Raw genomic sequence first — 24,123 nt, forward strand, 5'->3', positions numbered from 1 at the left:
TTCCCACATATCCCATGAGAATGTTCTTCGGGACTTTCCGACAGTTTCATCCTCCCCTGGCGCCTTCTCCTCCTGCCGATCCAAAGGTTAACAGACCCACCCTGCCGCAGGAATTTGCAGTCAGCCTGAGCCCTACCCCCCTCCTTCCTGTACTGCTCCAGGGGCACCTACACTTCCGTTCTCGGTGTCTGAGTGTTGGTGTGAACTTGAAGTCTTCTTGTAGTCCTTGTGGTCTCCTGATTTCTCTTGTGCCCTGATGATGGGCTCTGTGGAATACAGGCCCAAGATGTAGATGATGAAGAACACTTCTGGAGCCCAGCCTGCAGGAAGCTCCGTGGTTGTGGTTAAGTTTGGCAATGTTTTCCCCTCAAACATTTATCTCTGAGTGGGTGACATCGAGTAGAGCTCGTTAGGCAGAGGTGGTCTGGCCATCGTGACCACCTGCTAATTTTCATCATTCTGGTCCATTTTTAAAAGATACGCCAAGAAGGATTGCAGAGGTTTACATATCCTCCAGAAAACACAGACGAACCCGATCCAGAAAGTGCCTTTCCACCCATAGAGGTCACACTGGAGGTCCATGAGAACGTAATCTTCTTTGAGGACCCCCAGGTCATAAGGTGGGATGCTGAAGGTACAGCCATGCCTCAGCCAGCAAGGCGGGTAATGCAAGTGACGGCAGCAGGCCGTTCTCTCTCCCTCCCTCCCTCCCTCCCTCCCTCCCTCCCTCCCTCCCTCCCTCCCTCCCTCCCCCCTTCTCCCCTCCCTCCCTCCCTCCCTCCCTCTCCCATGGTTTTGAGACAGGGTCTCCTAAAGGCTAACTGGTCTCCAAGTCAAGGTATAGTCCAGGATGGCCCCAAACTTCCTACCTTCCTGCTCCTACCCCTCAAAGGCTGGGCTGGAGCCCAAGGCCTCGACTGCTGGGTTGTGCTGTGCCCTCTGAAGCCCCAGCTTAGGACTTCTGTAGCTTACACTCATTATTGGCTTGTTTTGGTGGAAGGGGTGTGCATGCCACAGCACTCATGGAGGTCAGATCACACCATACAGGGGTTGGTCCTCTCCTTCTACCCCACGGCGATCCAAACACACATGGTCAGGTTTGGCAGCAAGCACTTTTACCCACCAAGCTACCTCGTGCCTGCCCAGAAGGGTCACTTTAAGAGTGAAGAGGCTCCTAATTGTTTATCTAAGATTGCCCCCACTAGACTAGAGAGCAGGCTTAGTGGGCATGGCACCAGCTACAGTGGTGTGAGGACCTGAGTTTGAATCTCCAGAGCCCATGGAAAAGCCAGGCACTTAGCAAGCATCAGTAGCCACTGTGTTCCTACAGAAAGTTGGGAGACGGAGACCAGAGAACCCCAAAATCTAACCAGCCTGGCCTGCATAGCGGACAATGTCGGACTCTGCCTCAAGTAAGGAGACAGCTGAGGACCAACACCTGAAGTTGTCCTCTGATTTAAAAATGCCTCTTTGAATCAGTTTCATCCGGTTCCTAAAGCGAGATCGTATGCTTGGAAACCAGAGAGTCGTACAGCTGTTTTAACACAGAAGTGAGAAGGCTGGAGGTAGCTCAGTGGTTAAGAGCACTGGCTGCTCTTGCAGAGGACCTGTATTCTGTTCTGAGATGCTCACAACCATCTGTAACTCTAGTTCCATGGGCGCTGGTGTCCTCTGCTGGCTTCTGTGGGCAGTGCATGCAGTTGGCACACATATATACATGTAGGAGAAACACATGAAAATAAGTAACAAACTTGGAAATGATCCCTGAAAGTTTAATCTTTAAACAAAAACAAACCTTTAAAAAGCAAAGCAGGTAAAAAGAAAGAAAGAAAGAAAGAAAGAAAGAAAGAGAGAGAGAGAGAGAGAGAGAGAGAGAGAGAGAGAGAGAGAAAGAAAGAGAGAGAGAGAGAAAGCCTCTGAGCATGGCTAGGGAAGGATGGGCGCATGCGCAGGGGCCCAGGCAGGAGAGGGGGCTGGAAACGGGTGTGAGAGAAGGCAACAAAGACAGGCTGAGGGGAGTCTCTCTCCCTCATGGACCCTGGAGGCGGGGATCTCCCAACAGGGGCGCTCTTCCTTGAGAGTCTAAACACAGAAGACAATTAGGACACAGTACAAGTATTTAGATGTTTTCACTCGCTTCTTTAGGAAAACCGTGAAATAATGTCATCTTCTGTCGCAAAGGTAAGCTCTGGAGGACAGATGGCATCAGCTGTGTCATTTACAATCGAGAAGAGAGGCTCGTTACCTTCAACTTGGATACTTTGGGCCCCGTCACCTTGATTCAAGACGCTCATATTAACATGCCTTACCAGTCCTGGGAACTGCGACCCCTCGGTGTGAACAGGGTCCTCATCACTGTGACCACGCTTTTCACCGAGCTTCAGATACACATCAAGGTGGGTGATGACGTCACAGTAGAACATAAGGGTTGGGTTGCGTGGTGTGTCACAAGCACTCAGGTAGAATGCCCTGGAGCTGTGATTTCCAAGCCAAGTCCGTGGAGTAAGCAGCAGTAAGAGGGGTTTCCAGCTTGTTCCCCGGTTCCTAGGGCTGGCGCAGTCATCCCAGCAAGCCTCACTCCTTGTCTCTTCTCTATGGCTTGTCTTGGTGAACAAGACTGCTTACTGCCCCTCAGGAATAGCCTTGGAAGCCCCAGAGCAGTGGATTCACGCCGCAGGCTGAGGGGAGGGACTTGCTGCACCGTGGTCTAAGGGACTTTCTTAGGCAGCATGGAGGTGTTTTAAAACATATGGGATGAGGGTGTACCCCTCCACTTTCTCAGTATAATTTTGTGATGTGCAAAATAAGCTGTTGTAAGAAGAGCTGCAACCCTTCTGGATACAGTAGAAAGGCTCCCAGACCATCAGGCTCCAAGCCCACGTGGGACAAGCATGGTGGAAAACACATTTAATCCCAGTATTCAGAGGCACAGGTCCCGGCCAGCCAGCGGCACACTGTGAGATCCTGTCTCAAACAAACAAAACAAATAAAGCCTCTGAGGGGGTCATTGGGTGACTTCTCAAGCCCTTAAAATATCGGCAGCCTGCCTGCCGTCTATTAGGACAGCTGTCCTGAGAGTGTACGGGGTATTGTCCTGCTGGCCTCGCTGCCCGGCCTCCCTGTCCGGCCCTGCCAGCATCCCTGTCCGGCCTCCCTCCCTGGCCTCCCTCCCTGGCCTCCCTGCCTTCTCCCACCACCCAGTTCAAGCCCAGGGAAGATGCCATGCATGATTTTAGTCTACTGGGCAGAGGCTGATGCCTGTGTCTATTAATGAACATGCAGGTCATAGATGAAGGGACTCTGGCCAGCTGGAGTGTGGTGACATTTTGTTTGTGATCTAACAAATATCGCTTGACTGAAGATCAGAGTGCAGAGCTAAGCCTCTCATCAGCCATACTTGTCAGGGAGTGGTCGTGCACACCTTTAATCCCAGCACTCAGGAGACAGAGGCAGACCGGATCACTGTGAGTTCAAGGCCACCCTGGGCTACCTGAGATTGAATGTGTCTAAAAGAGAAACAGAGCTCACACAAAGGTGATCCCAGCACTAGGGAGGTGGAGACTGGAGTTAACGATATGGCTGGGCAGAGAGAGCAGTATAAGGCGGGAGGAGACAGGAACTCGGCTTCAGTCTGAGGTTTCGTAGGAACAGGATTGTCCCTTTGGTCTGAGGATGTCATAGACGTAAGAACTGGTGGCTGGCTGCTCTGCAGCTCTGATCTTCAGCATTAACCCCTATGTCTGACTCTGGGTTCTTCTTATTAAGACCAATTAGAATCCCTGGCAGGCCTTGCCATCTCCCCCATTCCCTCTGCCTTGCTGAACACTGTTAGAATACAATCCTAAAGTTAGCCACCAAGGTCTCTTCCCTTAATCGGCCACTTCCTCCTCCTGACTGCCAAGGTCTATCTGTCAAAGTATTGAAGTCCAACACACAAAAGCTCCCTTTGGTTCTCCCAATCAACATGAGTAATAGAAACACACCACGTGGGGTGGCCCATCCTGACACAGACTGCACCTTTTTCTCCCCTGCATGGTCATTTGCTGCTGTTTTTCTGCCGGAGACAGAAAGCAGCCACTCTATATAAGTCTTCACCACTTAATAAAGGATCTCTCTGTGAAAATGGGTGTTTGGGTGTGGTTTGTGCCTAATCTGGGGTCCAGGAGGGAACCCGCTAGGCAGGGGGCAGGGTGGTCTCTTTCAGTACAGTGTGCACACATCTTTGGGTTTTACAGGTGGCCCCTGTTCAGGTGGCAGTCAAGCTCTCGAATAAGATGCAGCCGGACCAAACTGATGAACGCCGCAACTGAGAAATGCATGGTGGATTTTGAGTATTTGGCAAGAAAAAAACCAACTGACTTCATTTTTACACCGACAGATACTGGGATCATTTAGGTCTAGCAGGTTGAATAGGCAGGACTAGCTGCATTCTTATTTTGTGCTCCTTCAAAACTGGACAGCTCACAGCATGTCACATCTCACAGATGTTAGAAATTAAGAATAGGTCCTAAAGTACAATAATGATTGTTTAATGACTACTTTAATTCAGAATGAACACAGAGTGCTCTCACATCTTATAAAACGGGTCTGAGGCACCATTCTTAATCCCTCAAGTACCCAGAGGAGCTTTGGAAGTTAGCGAGCTGCCTGAGGCCATGAGGGGACCCTGAGGTGATGAAGCCCAGGCGGGGCTTCCAAATCAGGCCCAAGACATACCAACTGCACTGTTTAACCGTAGAGTGGCCTATGATTTCAGAACTACCACAGTGAGAAGGCTAGAGCTGGCATAATACTGATTAAACCAATTTCTTTTCTCTCCTTGAAATTTAGGAAAGCCTCTGCATGTTAGCGTCAATCAAACTGAGAAGCCAGGAGCATTTGTCTCATTTAGAAGGGAAGTGGATGAGGCCCGCACCCTTCATCATGGCTTTGAAGGAGGCGGGGCTGAACATCTTCCCCACTGTGTACTCTCACTTCTATGTCGTCATCAGCAACAAGGTGACCGAGGCTCTCTAAGCTCAGTGGAGTGGGAACCTAGGTGCTCCTGCAGCTAAGCCTTTGGGGGTGGGAGAAAGACCAGACTTGCCATCTTCATGGTCACTGTTGGCAAAAGCAGCCCAGCCACTGCTCATTTTGTTCATTTTCTTCCCTTCTCCAGTGCTGGGTCTAAAGCGGGGCTGTGACTGTCTCACCCGCGTCACACGTGGGCCCCAGCCTGCAGAACCATGTCTTTGTGGTCTCAGCAGGGTCCCCATGTCTGTGCTATTCTGTGCTCCTTCTGAATCTGGGCCCCTGCAGAGCAGGGGCTTTGGACTGTTCTAGCGGCCAGCCCGGCACTAGAGTGCCAGGCGTTCTGTACTGGAGAACACATCTGTCACCTTCTGGTGTCTTTCCACCTTGTCAATCATGTCCCTAAGGGTGTGGACATAAATACGCAGATAGAACAGGTCAGTTTTAGTGACCCGGTGACACAGTTAACTGTGAGCACCACCCTGCTCCTGTCTGTAGAACAGGGCCTGCCCTGGGAGCTGACAATGTAGCAGAGATTGAGGGGCCTCGCACGTTAGAAAGGCAGAAAGTGCTGTGGGAAAACAGAGCCAACAGAGGAGGAGGGAGGCGGTGTAGGCAGGCTCCGGAGGAGGCTGGACTGCACAGTCCGGTCCGTGGCAATCTCAGCTGGAAAGTGAGGTGTGCACCCCTGGGTTGTCTCGATGGGGTGGCGTGGGGGGCTCTTTCTAGGTAGAAAGCCCAGCTGCAACCAGGCCCCCCAAGGGAGCAGCCAACTGGCAGGTCAGCTGAGGAGCCTGGAACTGTCGGACTAGGAAGGGCGCAGTGTTGGGGACAGCTCACGGAGGACTCTGTAGACACTTGAAGACTGACCATGCGCCCCTCTGGACAGGTCCCCATGGTGGAGATGAAGGCCTATCGACAAATGGCCCTCCTGAGCTCTGCTTTCGCATTCAAATGGAGCAAGTGGAACATGAGCTGCAATTCCTCCAGAGTCGTGTTTAGGGTACAGTATGCAAACCAGGAAACGACCCTGTCTTCCAAAGAGAAGACACCCAGGAAGTGGATGGAACCACCTTCCCCTCCTCTTAAAGGGGAAATCAACATTCAGAATGTTGTGACATTCTGAGTTCTGGCGTGTCAGACTGACCGTCTTTACCGACTCTGATAAGGGACCCATGTGTGCGAGTACCTATGGCTCATGGGCGTCCTGCAGAGTAACTTCCTGACGCACTACTGCTGACGCATAGAACAGACCCCTTCCCAACTCAAGGCTGGCTGGTTTTCCCGAGCTAGGCTGGAAGCCAGAACCTCATACATACTGTATGTATGTCCCATCACCAAGCTGTTAACTCCCTCCCCTCCCCACCACCAGGCTTGGCCGAGTATGTCAGCACAGAGCAGCCACCATGTTTCTTTCTCTTGTCCCTACTGTGAAAGCTGGGTCTGCATGGTACGGTCAGTGTCTGTGGGTGAGGTACCCACTGTTGGCTCAGCTTCTAGAGCAGTGCCTGGGTAACATCTGTCTCACGGAGACACGGGCAGCTGCTCCACAGACGCCCCAATGCACATAGCTTCGTGGTTTAAAACAACTCAGAAATGGGGCATGCAGCGTGGTCTCAGCTGTGCTGAGCCAGCCTGGTCTCCAGAGTGACACTGTCTTTCAGCTGGGTGACCTGGGGACTCAGCAGCTCCTTTCCTTGTGCATGTCTTGGCGTTCCCAGAACTGAAATTCTCTCTCCAGGTGAAGGAAGGCCTGGCAGAGGAAGCAGAGGAGCATCTCTGGGCCCTCCTCATGTTCAGCGGTGACAGGGCACAGTTGCTGAAGATCAGGGAAGACAGCGAGGTGTTCTCCGAGGCCCTCAAGGAGGAAACAGAGTTTCACTCTACTTTGTACCACATGGCGAAGGACTTTGCCTCTCCAGAGGCGATGGAGAAGGTCAGGCACTCAGATTGCCAGTTCATCGACTCCGTGTGCCACATGTTGCTGTCCATCCGGGTTCTTAGCTTCTCCTAGTCTTCACGGCCCATGTAACAGCTGGTGGGATCCTCAGACCCCAGGAGGAATCAGGTATTCTGCAAGTGTTGCTATGACAAACTACTAAGATGATCTAAGAGCACTCTATATTCAAGTTCACTGCATGAGATTGGAATAGTTCTTTATTTTGAAACATTTCAATAAAAGCACTATGTCTCTCTGTCTCAGAAAGCTCACTAAAATACCCTAGGCGGCATCCCCTCCCTGTGCTAAATAGTTGGGGAATTAAAATATCTCAGCAGCTCTGAGAACCCTGTAGACAGAGGTTTCTGTCCTGCCTGATTCTGCAGCCATTCAGCCCCAAAGAAACACACAGAGGTCTACATTAATTATAAGCTGGTTGGCCTGTTACGTCAGGCTTCTTACTAACTCTTACATCTTAAATTAGCTCATAATTCTTGTCTATGTCAGCCACGTGCCTTGGCACCTTTCATTGGTGAGGCATTCTCATCTTGCTTCCTCTGTGTCTGGCTTCCTCTGTGATGAATGCAGACTAAGCCTCTCCTTTTCCCAGAATTCTCCTGTTCTGGTCACCCTGCCTATACTTCCTGCCTGGCTACTGGCCAATCAGCATTTTATTAAACCAGACAAGTGACAAATCTTTACAGAGTACAAAACCACTGTCCCACAGCAAACCCTGGTTTCATGCTATAATTACTTGAATATTACTACTTTATGAACCTCAGAGGGAAATGTTAAAAACAGAGTGGGACATTTGGCTGTGCTGCAGTCAGACCGGTGGGTGCCCATTGTGCCTGAGTCTGGTGAGCGGCCATAAGATGTGTTCCAGAGACATCCAGGCGCTGCCTTCCTGTGTGGGCGCAGCTTCCACCGCCGTCTGGAAGAACTGGCCGGTGAGGAAGCTCATGAGTGCTGCAAACAGTACAATGAAGACCATGGAGAGCCAGAGTACCCTGTTGGCTCTTCTGAAGGACGCCTGCAGGTGAGTGACCCAGGAAGTCACGGAGCTGCAGCTGTGGGGAGAGCACAGGGGAAAGGCAGTCACAGCATGTGGAGCCTGGAGACTCACCTCTACTGGTGGCGGGAGTTACAGAGTACCCCAACAAGGCTGCCTTAACTGCACCTTAGGACGGAGCCTTGGTTTAGGGTACAGTCTGCGCCCCCCCTTTCGTGACTATTAGAATGAAAGGAATAGCTGGCTACAATGTGGGGTCTGTGACATGGGCACTAACACATTTATCCTTTCGAATGTACTTCCCACTGAACCAGCACCCTTCCATGCTCAAGTAAGCTGGAGAAAACCAACCTTCATACCACCTCGCTGGCCTCTGCACCAGTCCCCAGGCTGTTTCTCTGGGACTGAGCCTGGGACAGAGCCTGGGACTGAGCCTGAGACCAAGAGTCAGGTTCCTGCACTGCATAGAACAGGGTCAGGGAGCTGCTGCCGTGGACCACCACCACACTGTGGTCCGGATTAGTCATAACAATCCACAATCTAGAAAGCAGTTTGAGTGCCAGGGCTAGCCCCGTGTTCTCCATCCCCGCCCTCCACAGTGAGTGAGCGTCTTACACTGCCCCGCTGTCCCAGCTGGAGGGGCTGCTTCTCTTTTCAGAAAGGCTGGCCTTCCTGGTCGTCTCCACTGCCTCTTCTCCCGGTGGTTCAGGGGCATCTCGGGTTCTGCAAATAGGTTTTAAAACCAATGATTGAGGGCTCAAATTCTAAATGTTAGATCACCAAACTTAGAGGAATTTCAGATAACTTCTGTGCAGTATGCTGGCCAGTGACACCCACAAGAGGAAATTCAAGATTCTAAGCAATCCTTAACCACGTCTGCTCAATAGTGCGGCCCCGTGTGCCCCTCCTGAACCATACTTCAGCGGCCTGTTGGTGGCCCATTTCCTGAAACGGTAACTCCTTAGAAGAGTCGACTCTCCTGTTTCGGTATCTCCTGGGAGCAGTCTATGCACTTACTTCCTGGTAGAGCCTTGGCAGGCCTCACTCTTGGAGTGGTCCTCCTGTCTCTGCCTCCTCAGAGCAGGGGACCCTAGGCATACTCTTCTGGCTTCTTTTTGATAGTGTTTGGATTGGTGCTGACTTGGAATACGGTCCAATGCCGTTCCTCTCAACATGTTAATTTAAAAAGCATATGAAAATATGCTGAACGTGAAGCTAGCTGAAACTGGTACTTAGAGCCCTAGGAAGTGTCTAGACTGCGCGTATTTTAAATCATAACCCAGACAGGGCGCCCTCCACCTAAGCAAACTGACCTAACTAATGGCTCCTGGTTCAGTTTGAATTTTGAAATCCTTAGCTCATGACGCCCATGATTGCCAGAGGAGAGTGTCTAAGGAGGAGGGGACATGAGGGGACAGGTTCCATGAGCGTCTTCATCTCTGTCTTCTGTTTACAAGGACTGAGTGAAGCCATAGGCAAGCAGTCTTTGAAGGAAGCCCTTGTCATTTTCCCTACGTAGCTCAGGCCGTCACTATAAATGGGGAGCATGTGCCTGTGTTGTCAGAGCAGACCGTCACCATAGCTAGATGGGGACATGGGCTGCAGGGTCCCGGGATGTGTGAGATGCCTGTGATGTCAGAGCAGACCATCACCATAGCTAGATGGGGACATGGGCTGCTGGATCCCGGGACGTGTGAGATGCCTGTTGTCTCTTCCTGATCTTAGGGCTGAGTAAGTGTGCTGGAGGTGCTCAGGGATAGGTTTAAAATCCCTTAAATGAAAGACCTGAGGGAGAAGTTATAATAGGTGACCAAATGGACCAAATAAGGTGGCGTGAGAGGCAATGGTATCGAGTTACCTCACCCTTTGCCCTCTGGTTTTCACTGTGAAAGCATATAGCATATTTTCACTCATTAAACTTGCTGAACATATTCTAGACATAGTGGTGACACCTGTGATCCCAACATTCAGAAGTCTGAGAGAGGAGGATTGCTTTTAGTTTGAGGCCAGCTAGGGCTACATAGCAGCCCCTGTGTGTCAAAAAGACAAACTCTGCTGAGCAGAGAATGAAATGTCTCTCTTTTACACAAGGCAGACATCACAGAGGGCATAAGTTACACATGCAAACATATTCTCTACCCATTCTGGTTTAGTACTCTAGGGTGACGGAGATTTTAGTTCTGTGACCCTGGCGATGGGAAATTCCAGGGAGTTATTAAAGTACTGCCACACTGAGGGCCGGAGGAGCCACTGTGTTCCCAAATGACGTTTATAACGTGGTTCAGAGTCTCTCTGTCCTTCTGCAGGCCTCAGCTCACACCAGACCGACAGACATCATGACAGATCCCTCTACAGGCCTCAGAGCACACCAGATCCCTCTGCAAGCCTCAGTTCACACCAGACTGACAGACATATCATGACAGATCACTGCAGGCCTCAGATCACACCAGACTGACAGACATATCATGACAGATCACTGCAGGCCTCAGCGCACACCAGACTGACAGATATATCATGACAAATCCCTGTGCAGGCCTCAGATCACACCAGACCGACAGACATCATGACAGATCCCTCTGCAGGCCTCAGAGCACACCAGATCTCTCTGCAAGCCTCAGTTCACACCAGACTGACAGACATATCATGACAGATCACTGCAGGCCTCAGATTACACCAGACTGACAGACATCATGACAGATCCCTCTGCAGGCCTCAGAGCACACCAGATCTCTCTGCAAGCCTCAGTTCACACCAGACTGACAGACATCATGACAGATCCCTCTGCAGGCCTCAGATCACACCAGACTGACAGACATCATGACAGATCCCTCTGCAGGCCTCAGATCACACCAGACTAACAGGCATGTCATGACAGATCACTGTAGGCCTCAGATCACACCAGACTGACAGGCATATCATGACAGATCCCTCTGCAGGCCTCAGATCACACCAGACTGACGGACATAACATGACAGATCACTGCAGGCCTCAGATCACACCAGACTGACGGACATAACATGACAGATCACTGCAGGCCTCAGATCACACCAGACTGACGGACATAACATGACAGATCACTGCAGGCCTCAGATCACACCAGACTGATGGACATATCATGACAGATCACTGCATGCCTCAGATCACACCAGACTGACAGGCATATCATGACAGATCACTGCATGCCTCAGCGCACACCAGGTTCATGACACACCACAAGTCACCTACTTCATGTCACATTTCTCGTCGTCGGCGTCTGCCCAGGAATAGGTGCTAATGAATCGGTGTAGCGAGGGGCGGTGCTCACTCTGCTTTGTCCCCAAAATTCTCCTACACAAAGATAATGGTCATGTGATCAGCAAAGATGTTCCTGCTACCAGTGTGTCCCCTGACTCTCAAGTCAGTGCAGAAATCACACGGTAACCCTTATTCCCCAGGGCAGCTGCCACGACAGAATGCCACTTTTTTTTTTTCAAGACAGATTTTCTCTCTGTAGCTTTGGAGCCTGTCCTGGAACTAGCTCTTGTAGACCAGGTTGGCCTCGAACTCACAGAGATCCTCCTGCCTCTGCCTCCTGAGTGCTGGGATTAAAGGCGTGTGCCACCACCACCTCACCCGAATGCCAGCTTTAATGTCTGCACTGCTCACACTCTGAGCAAATCTAAGGAAGGTTATAGTAAATGTCTATCTGCTTGAGCCCCACTCTCGGCTTGCATGGGTTCCCAGAGTGGGCACAGGTCACACTCACCAGCTGCTCGACCGCCGACTGAATCTGTCATTGTTTTCCACCCCAGATACCTTTGGAGGGCCAAGAAATGGTAAGACAGAGTTTAGTGAAGGAATTACATTTGGGTCACAGGGACAGACGAATTTACTTCCAAGGCAGAGGCCTCCAAGTGCACTTACCATCCCTATATTTCCAAGATTCCTGGGTAAAGAGGCAATCGTCACTCTTCGAAGAGACGATGGCTACAGAGGAGAGAGAAGTACGATTAGAACATTGGGGAGGAGGTGTCACGTCCTCTGCACGCTGCTTGCCAACATGCTCAGCTGTCAGGGGAGCGTTTGAGGGCACTGCATGGAAAATCATCTTCCAGAACTATTTGCCAGCTTATAGTCCGTCACCCCCAGCCTTGGCTTTATGACTTCCGCCAGCCAAGAGTGAGGTCTCTTACCTGGGCTTTCACGGATCTGTCTTCAGCTCACACCAAATACCTTTGCTGTTGGGCCACACTGTGTGCGTGTTTGCACCGAGAAACACACTTATGTTTATGACCGTTTTCCTTGTATTTTTCTAAAAGACTAGCTGTATTGTAATTTAGCCAAATGTGTTTTTCTTCTCTTTTGTTACCTTCCCTTCTCTGCTTAGAAGATTTAAATCCCAGTTCTGTGACTTCCAGTAAAAGGTACATCATTTCAAATACCATCTTAACATCCTATGAGCATTTTGTCAGTATTTTTTAATTATGAAATTAGTAATTACCTTGGAATTTAGAGAAGATGAACGCTTTTTAATCTGACAGTCATCTAAAAGGAAACATTACCACGTTAAAATTTTCTGAGAATTGTGTATGTTCTCCCTGCATGTATGTCTGTGTACCACATCTGAGCCCCCCATATCTGACCCCCCACATCTGATCCCATACACCAGACCCCCCACAACTGACCCCCATATCAGACCCCCCACATCTGACCCTCCACCTCTGACCCCCAGCCCCCTAAAACTGAGTCACAGTTATCTGTGAGCCACTGTGTGGGTGTTGGGACACTGCAAAGCAGCTTAACCACTGGGCATCTCTCTGGTCACACGTTTTTACATTTTAAACTCACACGTGCATCTCTGTCAAGTAAAGGTCATAAATGGTTTATGACGACTCTGGAGGTTAAAACAGGAGAATTGCTGTGGCCAGCCTTGGTTACAGAGCCACACTGTCTCAAACCCTAAAACCAAGACTCTAGGAACTACTCACAAAGATGTCTAATTTGTTCTATTTTGTGGCACTAGGCTTGAGCTCAGGGACTCCCTACGCATCTGGCAAGTGCTCAACCCCTGAGCAATATCTCCAGCCCCGACAGCCCCTGTATAAACCACTAACGTTTCTGCAGCTGTCTACAGTGCCTGCTAGCATGCAGAAGAACATCCAATAGAGGAAGCATTACTAAAGTAAGAATTCTGTTCAGAAGAGCTCATACTGTTTACTCTAAACCATCAAGAGCTGGAGAGACGGCTCAGTGGTTAAGAGCAGTGGCTGCTCCCGCAAAGGACCCAAGTTCAATCCCCAGCATCTATGTGAGGCTCACAAGCATTTTTGTGCAGTTCCAGAAGGCCAGGCACCCTCTGCTGGCCTCCACGGGCACTGCATGCACACACATACAAGCAGTCATGCCCACAAAATAAAAAGAAGTAAATCTAAAAAAAAAAAAAAAAAACAAAAGATTTATAGAAACCACATGTTCTCATCTGTCTCCCAATCTAGGATCAATAACTCCTTCAAGAATCCAAACTATGGGGTGGGAGCGGTTCATTTATTACACATTATCATTTGTGGAGAAAGAACCAGCTCTGATGCACCCTGGCTAGACACTAGAGTCTTCTTAAGGAGTGGGACGAAGGGCCTCGTCTCTGTGATCCAAAGTAAATTCATGGATTCTGAGGATAACACAAAGAACCCGCGGTGTCTTTCTGTTTTTTCCCTGATATTTTATATAAAACACAGGAACAAATTTTTTTTCCTAATATAACCTGAACTTAATGATCCTATTAAATGATGCAGCAAGACAGTGAGGAATCATCAAAGAAAATATTAAGAAATCATAACTATTATCTTTTAAAATTAAAACTATGTAGGCCAGGCATGATGGTGCACACCTTTAATCCCAGTACTTGGGAGACAGAGGCAGGTGGATCTCTAAGTTTGGAGTCAGTCTGCATCCACATAGGGAGTTCCAGGAAAGCCAGGGCTATATAGAGAGATCCTATCCATGAGGAAGGAGGAAGGAAGAAGAAAGAAGAAAAAAGAAGGAAGAAACTAAAACTCTGTGTGTGTGTGTGTGTGTGTGTTTACTTGAATGTGGGTGCAGTTGCCCATTGAGGCCGGTAGAGGGCATCAGATCCCCCAGAGCTGGAATTGCAGGCTGCTGTAAACTAAGGGACATGGTTTCTGGGACCCAAGATGAACAGCTCTTAGCCGCGAAGGCAGCACGTCACCGTTACCCTCATCTTCCAGAGGGGCAAAGGACCTCTCGTTCTGCAGCAGAACCTGCTTCAGCTCCTCCAGCTCGGCGTGCTCTTTGGCATACATCCTCTTCAAGTTCTCCACGTGCTGAATCATGACTTCCACCGCCTTGCTCACCCGGCTTTCCTGTAAGAGTCAGCTTCCATCAGCAACACCGTCCTCAGCGCTCAGGTAAAATACACTGAGGCCTGCAGGGTGGCCTGGCGAGTGAAAAGCCCGCATGCAAGCCCGAAGGCCTGAGTCCACCCCTACAACCCACACTGCAGGACAAAGCTAGCTTTCCCAAGTTGCCCCCTGACCTACACACAGGCACTGCAGCAAACATGTACACACAGCCACACACACATGCAGGCACCCACACAGGTACACACACACACACACACACACACACACACACACACACACTGCTTGTTAAAGAATAAAGTGTCGGAAGGATTAGGATTTGATATAAGCAGGACCATTTTGGAAGCCACTGTGTTAGTATAGGGGGCAGGGGGAGTGGTGACTTAGGTGCAGTTGGTAGACATGCCAACAGCAATTGTGGCTGTGTTCTCTTGCTGGTTTGAAGAGCAACAAGGCGCATTTTAACAACTGATGCAGGAGATAGGAGTGTTGAAAGTCTCCCCCATCTGGTGTGGGAGGTCCTTCTGTCTATGTGTTGATTTTATTGGTTGATGAACAAAGAAACTGCTTTGAGCCTATGGCAGGGAAGAATAAACCTAGGTGGGGAAAGCTAGGCTGTATGCTGGGAGAAAGAAGGGCAGAGTCAGAGAGATGCCATGGATCCACAGCCAGAGGTAGACATACTAAAACTTTGCTGGTAGACCTCAACCTCGTGGTGACGCACAGATTAATGAAGATGGGTTAAATTAAGATGTAAGAGTTAGCCAATAAGAAGCTAGAGCTAATGGTCCAAGCAGTGATTTAATTAATACAGTTTCTGTGTGGTTATTTCTGTTCTGGGCAGCTGAGACAAACAAACTGCTCTCCTTGCAACACCCATCATATCTCCACTAGTCCCGGCCTGTGCCACTAGGAATGGGGGCAGGGAGGCAGTGGGTAGTGAAAGGGCCCGAGGGCCTGGTTTTAAGCAGGCTAAGTGCAGCATGTATCAGGCATCTGGGAAGAAATGCCAGGTGCCATCAGGACCTTGAGACAGAAGATGATGTGAAACTCAGAAATCTGAGGGTCACCTTGGTTTTGTGAGTATGTGGGTGGATTTACACCACCTCTGTGCCTCCTCCATCCTACAAACCATGTGCACCTGTCCCAGTGGGAATGGTCCCGTAGACTCGGAAGAACTGGGTTTCGGTTGGCAGGATTGAGGCTTATGTTTCTGGGTAATCTGGGACAGGATGGGATCGTGTGTACAGGTAAGTGGCTGCCCTTAGACAGTGCAGGAGAATGACTGTCTACAGCTGTGGAAGGTGGGCAGCAGAAGGGTTCTGACGGCAGGCTCAGTCCGAGGCAGTTCCCTCCCTCTGTGTCAGTTTTCTAGTAGCAAAGTCACTATTGACGGTGAACACAGGAAAGGCACGGTGGTGGTTTGAGGACAAGACGTGAAGCTGATTTAGAAGGGACAGTAAGCTCCCGGGCCCCACGTGAAGCATTCAATGTAAGTGAAGAGCTCAGTCAGTACGGGTGAGCCTGAGTCGGCACAGGTGAGCCTGAGTCAGCACAGGTGAGCCTGAGTCAGCACAGGTGAGCCTGAGTCAGCACAGGTGAGCCTGAGTCAGCACAGGTGAGCCTGAGTCAGCACAGGTGAGCCTGAGTCATCACAGGTGAGCCTGAGTCAGCACAGGTGAGCCTGAGTCAGCACAGGTGAGCCTGAGTCAGCACAGGTGAGCCTGAGTCAGCACTGGTGAGCCTGAGTCAGCACTGGTGAGCCTGAGTCATCACAGGTGAGCCTGAGTCAGCACGGGTGAGCCTGAGTCAGCACGGGTGAGCCTGAGTCAGCACGGGTGAGCCTGAGTCAGCACAGGTGAGCCTGAGTCAGCACGGGTGAGCCTGAGTCAGCACGGGTGAGCCTGAGTCAGCACGGGTGAGCCTGAGTCAGCACGGGTGAGCCTGAGTCAGCACAGGTGAGCCTGAGTCAGCATAGGGTGAGCCTGAGTCAGCACTGGTGAGCCTGAGTCAGCACAGGTGAGCCTGAGTCAGCATAGGGTGAGCCTGAGTCAGCACAGGTGAGCCTGTTTTCCCTCTGACATGGGCTGGTAAGGAAGGGGTTTGAAACATGGAAGTTGGAAAGGGTTCATGCTGTAGGGAACTCTGGATCTGATGATAGAGTTTAAAGCTTGGTCAAGAAAGAAGATGGGAGAATATGGGATGGAAAGTGTGGGGGAGGCAGAGACTGACAAAAACACATCTCCATCATCATAGCAAGAAAGCTATGGATCATACTTAAAAGGGAAACGTCACTAAGGGACCCAGTAAGCATGCGACCGAGAAACACAGATGCAGACATAAAGTTGATGGGGGTAGGTGAGGCAGCTGACAGAGACAGCTGGGTTTTTAAAGCCTTGTGCACACATAACTTTAATCCAAATGAAGATCAACGGCATCCCCAACTGAGGGGTTGAAAACGCTAGGCTGTATAACACGCTGTCAGACTGAAGCCTCCAACACGTTAAGTGTCTTCCTAAGGAAACCTTAGCCCATCTGTTTGGTGCCGATTTTCAGGAGTCTCCTGGGAACTTCTCAAGATGCACACTTGAAACCCTACTTTTCTGTGACTCTGTATGACACTCAAACGAAAGCAGATAGGAGGGTAGGCAGGGGTGACCAAGGAAACCACAGTCAGCACTGAGCATCCGGAGGGAACAAAGCCCCACTGCTCAGGCATTCTGGAAGGTGCAGTTGTGTCAGTGACGCAGGCGCCAGGGCCCTTTCCCAACCACTGCACAAGTGCACTGATGCGGGTCGGTGTCCTCAGAGTCCCCTGGTTCATTATTCTATCATTTGTGTTGTGGTTCCTACTCTCTCCATGGGAGTAAAAACAAAACAAAACAAAACAAACAAACAAAACAACAAAAAAGCCCAACAACAGCAAAAGCCCTTTATAAGTTTTCAAGAAGAGCATGGAAGAAACACCCTAAAAAGAAAGTGGGGTCTATTGTGATCTGGGAGAGAAAGGGGCTTACATCTCACCCTGGAATACACTTCTGCAAACCCACAATGCAGACTACACAGGGCTGTGCCTCCCTCTTTGGGTCAGCCAGCTCTCACCCCATCTCTGCCTCTTTTCCTTTCTTTCCCACCTTGCATCCCTGGCTGGCCCGGAACTCAGTGCAAACTAAACTGGGCTTGGACTCACAAGCACGCACTTGCCTTTGCATCCCCGGTGCTGGGTTTAAAGGCTTAAACCCACAACTGGAAGCCCAGAAGTGTTCCGAAAACGTCTTCTTATTCTGTAGCCCACACTCTGCGGGAGCATAAATTCTCTCAGCTCCACTGTTACCTGATTGATGGCCCCCAGCATCTCCGCCCTGCTGGCCACACGCGTTGCACACTGGCTGAGAAGTGTTATACTCTTCTCCAGCTTCTTAATGATCTCCTGAGCCTGGTTGTCGTCGTCACATAGAGGCGCTAATGACTGTGTGGGGAGCAAAGCATTAAAACATGCTCGACAGTGTTTCTAACATCAGCTAAACCGCTTTCAGGTCTAAGCATCCGATGGAGAGCAGAGAGTACCGCCAAAGCCCAGTGGTACAGGGCATCCAAACACTGTGCTAGGTCACAGGTACACAATGCCTAGTCTCCTTACCCCCATGTGTGCTCACTTTCCTCCATGGCTCACAAGACAGGATGAGATAAACAGATAATGCCCGTGAATGGAAAGTGTTACATGAGGACAAATTAACTTTTTCAGAGGAGAATCACAATAATTTGAACTGGATCAAGACTGATTTTAGAATCACCTAGGAGATACCCCATTGGGTGTGTCTGTGGTAGTGCTTCCAGAGAGGAGGGAAGACCACTTCTGAATATGGGGACCACCATCCCATGCCTGGGGCTCCCCACTGAATAAAAGGAGGAAAAGGAGGAAGCCAGCTGTGGTGGTTTGAATGAGAATGACCCCCATTGGGTCATACATTTGAATACTTGGTCCTTAGTTGGCAGAACTATTTGGGAAGGATTAGGAGGTGCAACCTTGCTAGAGGAGGTGTGTCACTAGGAGTGGGCTTTGAGGTTTCAGAAGTCCACACATCCCAGGTAGCTCCCTGTCCTGAGGATGAGATGTGAGCTCAGCCACTGGTCTAGCAACTATGTCTGCCTGCCATGCCCCCTGCCATGATGGTCAGAGACTCACCCTCTGAAGCAGTAAGCCACAATAAACTCTTTCTTCTATAGAGGACCTCGGTCGGGGTGTCTCAGCACAGCAATAGAATAGTAACCAAGGCACTGGTTGAGCACCTGCCTTCACCTTTGTCTGCCCTCTTGACTGGGTCTCACAATCATGGCTTGGGCTGTTCTTGTCACCATGCTTCTGGCCATGATCAACTATGGTCTTCAACTTTGTGCCAGTCATACAACAAGTCATACCACCAGGCACCACAAGTGGTAGACTGATTAATAATCCTGGAAATGCCAAGCTTTGACCTTTTTGGTTTGATGTGGGATTCCCCTCTGTATGCTATGAATATGTTTTATTACCATTGGTTAATAAAGAAGCTGCTTTGGCCTATGGCAGGGCAAAATATAGCCAGATTAGATGAGATATATAGAGAGTGAGTAGGCAGAGTCAAAAAGAGACACCATGTAGCTGCTGAAGGAGAAAGATGCCTGAAATTACCAATAGGCCACAGAATCATGGAGATACACAGATTACTAGAAATGGGTAAATTTAAGATGTAAGAGCTAGCTAGAAATATGCCTAAGCTATTGGCCAAGCTGTGCTGTAATTAGTATAGTTTCTGTGTGATTATTCGGGTCTGGGCAGCCAGGAAATGAACTAGCAGTCTCTGGTTACACTGGCTTGCTCTTTATGTCCTTTCAAATAATACTGCAACACAACTCCACATCCTTGTTATCACATAGGCACAGTGACTGGCGGCCACATTAGAAACACACAGATATGTCTAAGTTGCAGCTAAAGAGGTTGTTGGCCAGCAGAAACAGCCTTTGTCAGATACCAACAACCAGTTGAGAAAGAAGAGCAGATGTGAGATGTAAGCAAGACAAGGTTGGTAACTACAACAGAAATATGAAGAAATAACTGGACAAGACCAACTGATTGATAAAAGCCTTTCAACAAGGAAAAGCCTGGGACAAACAGCTTCCCTGAGGAATTCTATCAAACAGTAAAGAAAAACTCACACCAACGCTTTTAAAATCCTTCCCAAACACCCAATAAGACATATTATTTCAGCCGGGGAGGTGGTGGTGCACGCCTTTAATCCCAGCACTCAGGAGGCAGAGGCAGGCAGATCTCTGTGAGTTTGAGACCAGCCTGGTCTACAAGAGCTAGTTCCAGGACAGGCTCCAAAGCTACAGAAAAACATTGTCTCAAAAAAAACCAAACCAAAACAAACAAATAAAAAAGGCATATTATTTTGTTATTTCCAAACTCCTTCTATGAGAACTCATTACCTCAGTACTAAGGCTGGACAGATGCTGCAGGCAGATAAAGAAATAACCCTGAGGAATTCTAATGCTAAGTCTTCAGCGAAATACTGAATTCAGTACATCATGACCAGGTGGAATTTGTTGCTAGGATGCAAGGTTAGTTCAATACATGAGACTCATTTGAGATAATGTACCACATTGGTAGAAAAGATAAAAGCCATATAATCATAGCAAAAGAATCAGAAAGCATCTGAAAAGATGAATTTGTGATTCTTAAAAACATTTTTAAAAGCATTACAGAAATAAGAAGAAATTACTTCAACATAATAGAAGCCACGGGTCAAAATCCCACGGTAAATGTCAGGGTCACTGGCAGAAGATGACCCCTCCCTCTACACCTAAGAACAAGCCAAGGGCTACACCCTCACTTCTATGTAACATATTATGGTATTGGTTTAGTAGCCAAAGCAATTAGGCAAGAAAAATGACTTTTAAGGAATCCCAAATAGAAGCTAAGAGGTATAAAATATTTCTGTTCACAGTGTGATTTTTACCTGCAGCATATCCCAAAGGCAGAACAAAAATTCTGAATTAGCAAAAATTACAATATTCAAAAGCAGCACAAGAATCAGTTGTGTTTCTGTGTCCTGACTCTTCTTAAAATAATAAACCAAGGAAACTGTTTATTTAAAATAAATATTGCAAAGAATATAACACCCTGAAAAAAACCAAAGCAAAGAAGAAGAAGACTTATTCCTTGAAACCTATAACACGAAGACACAAATGGAAAGATTGATAGACCTGATGACCAAGCAATCTATAGAGTCTGTGGAATTTCAACAGTATCATCTGGGAGTGAGCAGAAGTAGAGAAATGTGGGGGCTTGGGGAGCATAGCTCAGGGTTAGAACATGGGCCTCACATTCCTGAGACTCTGATGCTGATCCCTACCACTAAAAAGTATGAAAAAGAAAAAAATGTTGAGGAATATTTAACTATGTAAAGATGTGTTGCTATTTCACCTTGCCTGCCTAGGGCACCTGATTGGTCTAATATAGAGCTAAACAGCCAATAGCTAGGCAGGAGAGGGGTAGGCAGGGCTGGTGGAAAGAGGGAATAAGTAGGAAGAGAGAAGGAGGATGAAGAGAAAGAGAGAGACCCCCGGGGGGGGGGGCAGGTAGCCAGACAAAGAAGCAGCAGGAACAGTAGGACATAGAGAAAGAAAAGTCAAAAACCCTGAGGCAAAACATAGATTAAAAAAAAAAACAGGTTAAGTTATAAGAGCTAGCCAGAAACAAGCACAAGGCAAGGTTGAACATTCAAAGTTTGAAGTCTCCGTGTTATGATTTGGGAGCTGATTGGTGGTCCAAGAGAAAAAGGCTGGCACAAAAGCTACCCTAAAATTAGGGTCGTCCATTGAGGAAGAGTGAACAGCTCAAGCGACTCAATGAAAGGTCAGAATCAGAGGCGCCATGCTTCTGATTCTAACCCATACAACACAGTTGGAGAGGTGGCTCGGTAAGAGTGAGCACATGTCGCCAGCACACATGACTTGAGGTCAAACACCAGGACCCATATGGTGGAAGAAGAAAATTCCCTCAAGTGTGAGCCATGGAATGGCCCCCAATAAATATAACCATCTCCTGGCCTTTATACATGCTCTGTGTTATGTGCCCCCCATATACAAAATAAGCAAGCATAATAATTTTTGAAGAACGTAGTACACACCACCTCCAGTAATTCAAGTGGGATGGTACTGGAATGAACACATAGACTATAGAACACACCAGAAGGCCAGAAAACAACTCATGTCTGTGGTCAAATGATCTGTGAGAACGAAACCAAAAACACACAACGGAGAAGGGATGTGTCTTCCAGAACAGCGTTGAGAAAAGTGTGTATATCCATATGCCTAAGTATGGAACTGGACTCCTATAGCACCCAGCCCTTCACTGCAATCTCTAGGGCAGTGTCTCCCAGACAAGGAGAGGGAGAAGGAGGGGAAGCCTGTAGACATGTGACTGCCTGTGGTCCCCAGACAGGGAGAGGGAGAAGGAGGGGAAGCCTGTATGTAGACATGTGACTGCCTGCGGTCTCCAGACAGGGAGAGGGAGAAGGAGGGGAAGCCTGTAGACATGTGACTGCCTGTGGTCCCCAGACAGGGAGAGGGAGAAGGAGGTAAGCCTGTGAACATGTGACTACCGGTCCCCAGGCGTTCGCTCACCTCTAAGAGCTTTAAACAGTTGGTAATCTCTTTCTTCAAGTTTTCCTCCGCCAGGTCCCGGGACCTCTCTTCAAGCTTGACTCTCTTCTCCAGCGTAAACCAGTCACACTTAAGGCCCAAAGACAGCCTGAGAAATTCTGCCTGCAGCCGCAAAAAAAAAAAAAAAAACCAACAAACAAACAAACAAAAAAAAAACGAGAGCAGTTAGAGCAGACCCATGTCTCAGAGGGGTGCAGCCAAGCCAGGCATCCTCCTCCCTGGAATCCTAGGCTGCACTTAGGCTGGTAACTGGCTTGTGCAAACCCATCATGGGACCATAAGTACAGAGAGAGGGGCAGAAGAGGGAGGGGAGTTGGAGAAAGGGAGGGAGAGAGGAGAGAGAGAGAAGAGGGAGGGGGAGAGGAAGGGGAGGAAAATAGGGAAAGGGGAGTGGTTAGAGAATGGGAAAGTGGAGAAGAGGGAGGGAGGGAGGGAGGAAGGGAGGGAGGGAGGAAAGGAGGGGGAAGGGGAGGGGACAGTGGACGGAGGGAGTAGAAGGTAGTCATTTGCTTTGAACTCACCTCCACCTCCTTCTCACTAGCTGAAGTGCTGCGGAGGAGACAGAGAACTTACTCACAGGTGTATGACCCAAGGGAAAAAATGGCCTCCACACCCAGTGTGAGGGAGACTTACTTCTCACGCTGCTGAAAGCTGACTAACTTTGCAGGTGCTTTGGGAGGCGGGGAAACCTCAGTTTCTGCAGAAAGACAAAGTACTGGATTAAAAAGAGTTAACATCCCAAATCCCATTTCCACCCAATGCTATTCTGTCCCAGCCTCACTAAAACGTGTTTCATTTAAATGTCCGAGGTGACTGGCAGCTAAGGCACTTGCTCACACAGTAAGAGAATCAGCTAAGCCACCAATAGGAACGCACAGACTTGTACCTCAGGGCATCAGTGGTGGGTGAAAACCAAAGACAGCCCGGAGTCAGAGCGCCCTGATGCCCTCTTGATGTTTCAACTCACCACATGAGACCCACTGCCTGAGCACCCCTCTGCTGTCCTGGTCCAGCCTTTGAAAGCGGCAGTGTCTGCAGCACTTCCAGTAACAACGCTGCTAACAACGGTGTTTGTCTAGAATCACCACAGAAACAGAACTCCAAGGCATGTCTGCGAGGGAGCTCCTAGACTGGGTCAGATGACCTGTGGTGCCACCTCTGCATGTGGGGGGCACCATCCCATGGGCTGGAGTCCCAGACTAAGTGAACAGAAAGTGAGCCAAGCACCAGTGTTTGTCTACTTCCTGGCTGTGTGCGCAGGGGACCAGCGGCCCCACGCACGCTCCTGTTGCTACACTTTCCCCATCACAACGGAAGGATGGTATCCATCAAGGTACAAATCTTCCCTCCTATAAGTTGCTTTTCTCACAATTTTTTGCTACACCTCGAAGAAAAGCAACTGATCCAAAGAACGTTGATGAACACAGCATCAACCTCACCGTTCCAGAACAATCTCTCTATCATGACAGTTTTCTATGTGACGGCTTGGAAACATGAATGACATTGGCTTTAGAGTTGACAAACTTTGGCTCTCAGACGTATGATGCAGCCAAGTCGCGACCTTGTCGAATCATGCCCTGATAGGACATGATTTTATGTAACTACTGAGTCACGTGAGAACTTCACGGCAAACCCGCAGTGACAAATAGTTGCACTAATTTCCTGAGGCTATGGAACCACTGTTTACCCGCCTTGCCTTGCATTTGGAGGGCTGAAATTAAGCAGCTAGCAAGCTGAATGCTCAGATTATGACAATAGTATTATCTCAATAAGGTTTGCTTGTTTGGTTTTGTTTGGGGGGTTGTTTTGTATTTTGTGTTTGCTTGGGGGTTATTTTGAAGACAGGGCCAAATGCACCCCAGCGTGACTGTGAACACACTGTTTATCTAAGGTTGACCTTTAGCTGCTGACCTTCCTGCTTCCACTTAGAGTACCACCACTAGAGATATGAGCCACCAGGCCTGTCCCACGGGACAGTCAGACCCAAGGGTTCATTTGAAATACGACGCAAGACTTGATCCTATTGGCTGATCTTATCCCAGGGTGCGGAATGTGTTGTAGGTAGGTGGCCGACAGCTTTGCCTATGATATATCACCCAGAA

The 24,123-nt window shown here is 49.0% G+C and overlaps 2 protein-coding genes across 10 annotated transcripts in view; one reads left to right on the plus strand and one right to left on the minus strand.

Moving 5' to 3' along the window:
• Positions 1 to 7,213, plus strand: part of Dnai7 (dynein axonemal intermediate chain 7) — a 52,001-nt gene extending 44,788 nt beyond the window's left edge. Inside the window, exons 11-15 of one of the 2 annotated variants that reach the window (XM_075982289.1) lie at positions 478 to 634; positions 2,182 to 2,396; positions 4,831 to 4,998; positions 5,900 to 6,013; positions 6,752 to 7,211. In XM_075982289.1, the coding sequence (XP_075838404.1) occupies positions 478 to 634; positions 2,182 to 2,396; positions 4,831 to 4,998; positions 5,900 to 6,013; positions 6,752 to 7,024 (927 nt within the window). In that variant the 3' untranslated portion in view covers positions 7,025 to 7,211. Of the gene's footprint in view, positions 1 to 477; positions 635 to 2,181; positions 2,397 to 4,830; positions 4,999 to 5,899; positions 6,014 to 6,751 lie in introns of both variants that reach the window. The other variant, XM_075982290.1, reaches the window with a different exon arrangement.
• The window catches only part of Irag2 (inositol 1,4,5-triphosphate receptor associated 2), a 53,793-nt gene continuing 36,810 nt past the window's right edge, over positions 7,141 to 24,123 (minus strand). For 4 of the 8 annotated variants that reach the window (XM_075982298.1, XM_075982297.1, XM_075982293.1 and 1 more), the window contains 11 exons: positions 22,655 to 22,718; positions 22,543 to 22,570; positions 21,983 to 22,123; positions 17,652 to 17,786; positions 14,167 to 14,320; positions 12,442 to 12,485; positions 11,865 to 11,927; positions 11,707 to 11,756; positions 11,187 to 11,288; positions 8,577 to 8,684; positions 7,644 to 8,019 (listed from right to left, as the gene is read on the minus strand). In XM_075982298.1, the coding sequence (XP_075838413.1) occupies positions 7,776 to 8,019; positions 8,577 to 8,684; positions 11,187 to 11,288; positions 11,707 to 11,756; positions 11,865 to 11,927; positions 12,442 to 12,485; positions 14,167 to 14,320; positions 17,652 to 17,786; positions 21,983 to 22,123; positions 22,543 to 22,570; positions 22,655 to 22,718 (1,133 nt within the window). In that variant the 3' untranslated portion in view covers positions 7,644 to 7,775. Of the gene's footprint in view, positions 8,020 to 8,576; positions 8,685 to 11,186; positions 11,289 to 11,706; positions 11,757 to 11,864; positions 11,928 to 12,441; positions 12,486 to 14,166; positions 14,321 to 17,651; positions 17,787 to 21,982; positions 22,124 to 22,542; positions 22,571 to 22,654; positions 22,719 to 24,123 lie in introns of all 8 variants that reach the window. The other 4 variants (XM_075982295.1, XM_075982296.1, XM_075982294.1 and 1 more) reach the window with 2 other exon arrangements.

The sequence above is a fragment of the Microtus pennsylvanicus genome, chromosome 8, assembly GCF_037038515.1.
Source record: "Microtus pennsylvanicus isolate mMicPen1 chromosome 8, mMicPen1.hap1, whole genome shotgun sequence".
Classification (NCBI taxonomy): Eukaryota; Metazoa; Chordata; class Mammalia; order Rodentia; family Cricetidae; genus Microtus; species Microtus pennsylvanicus.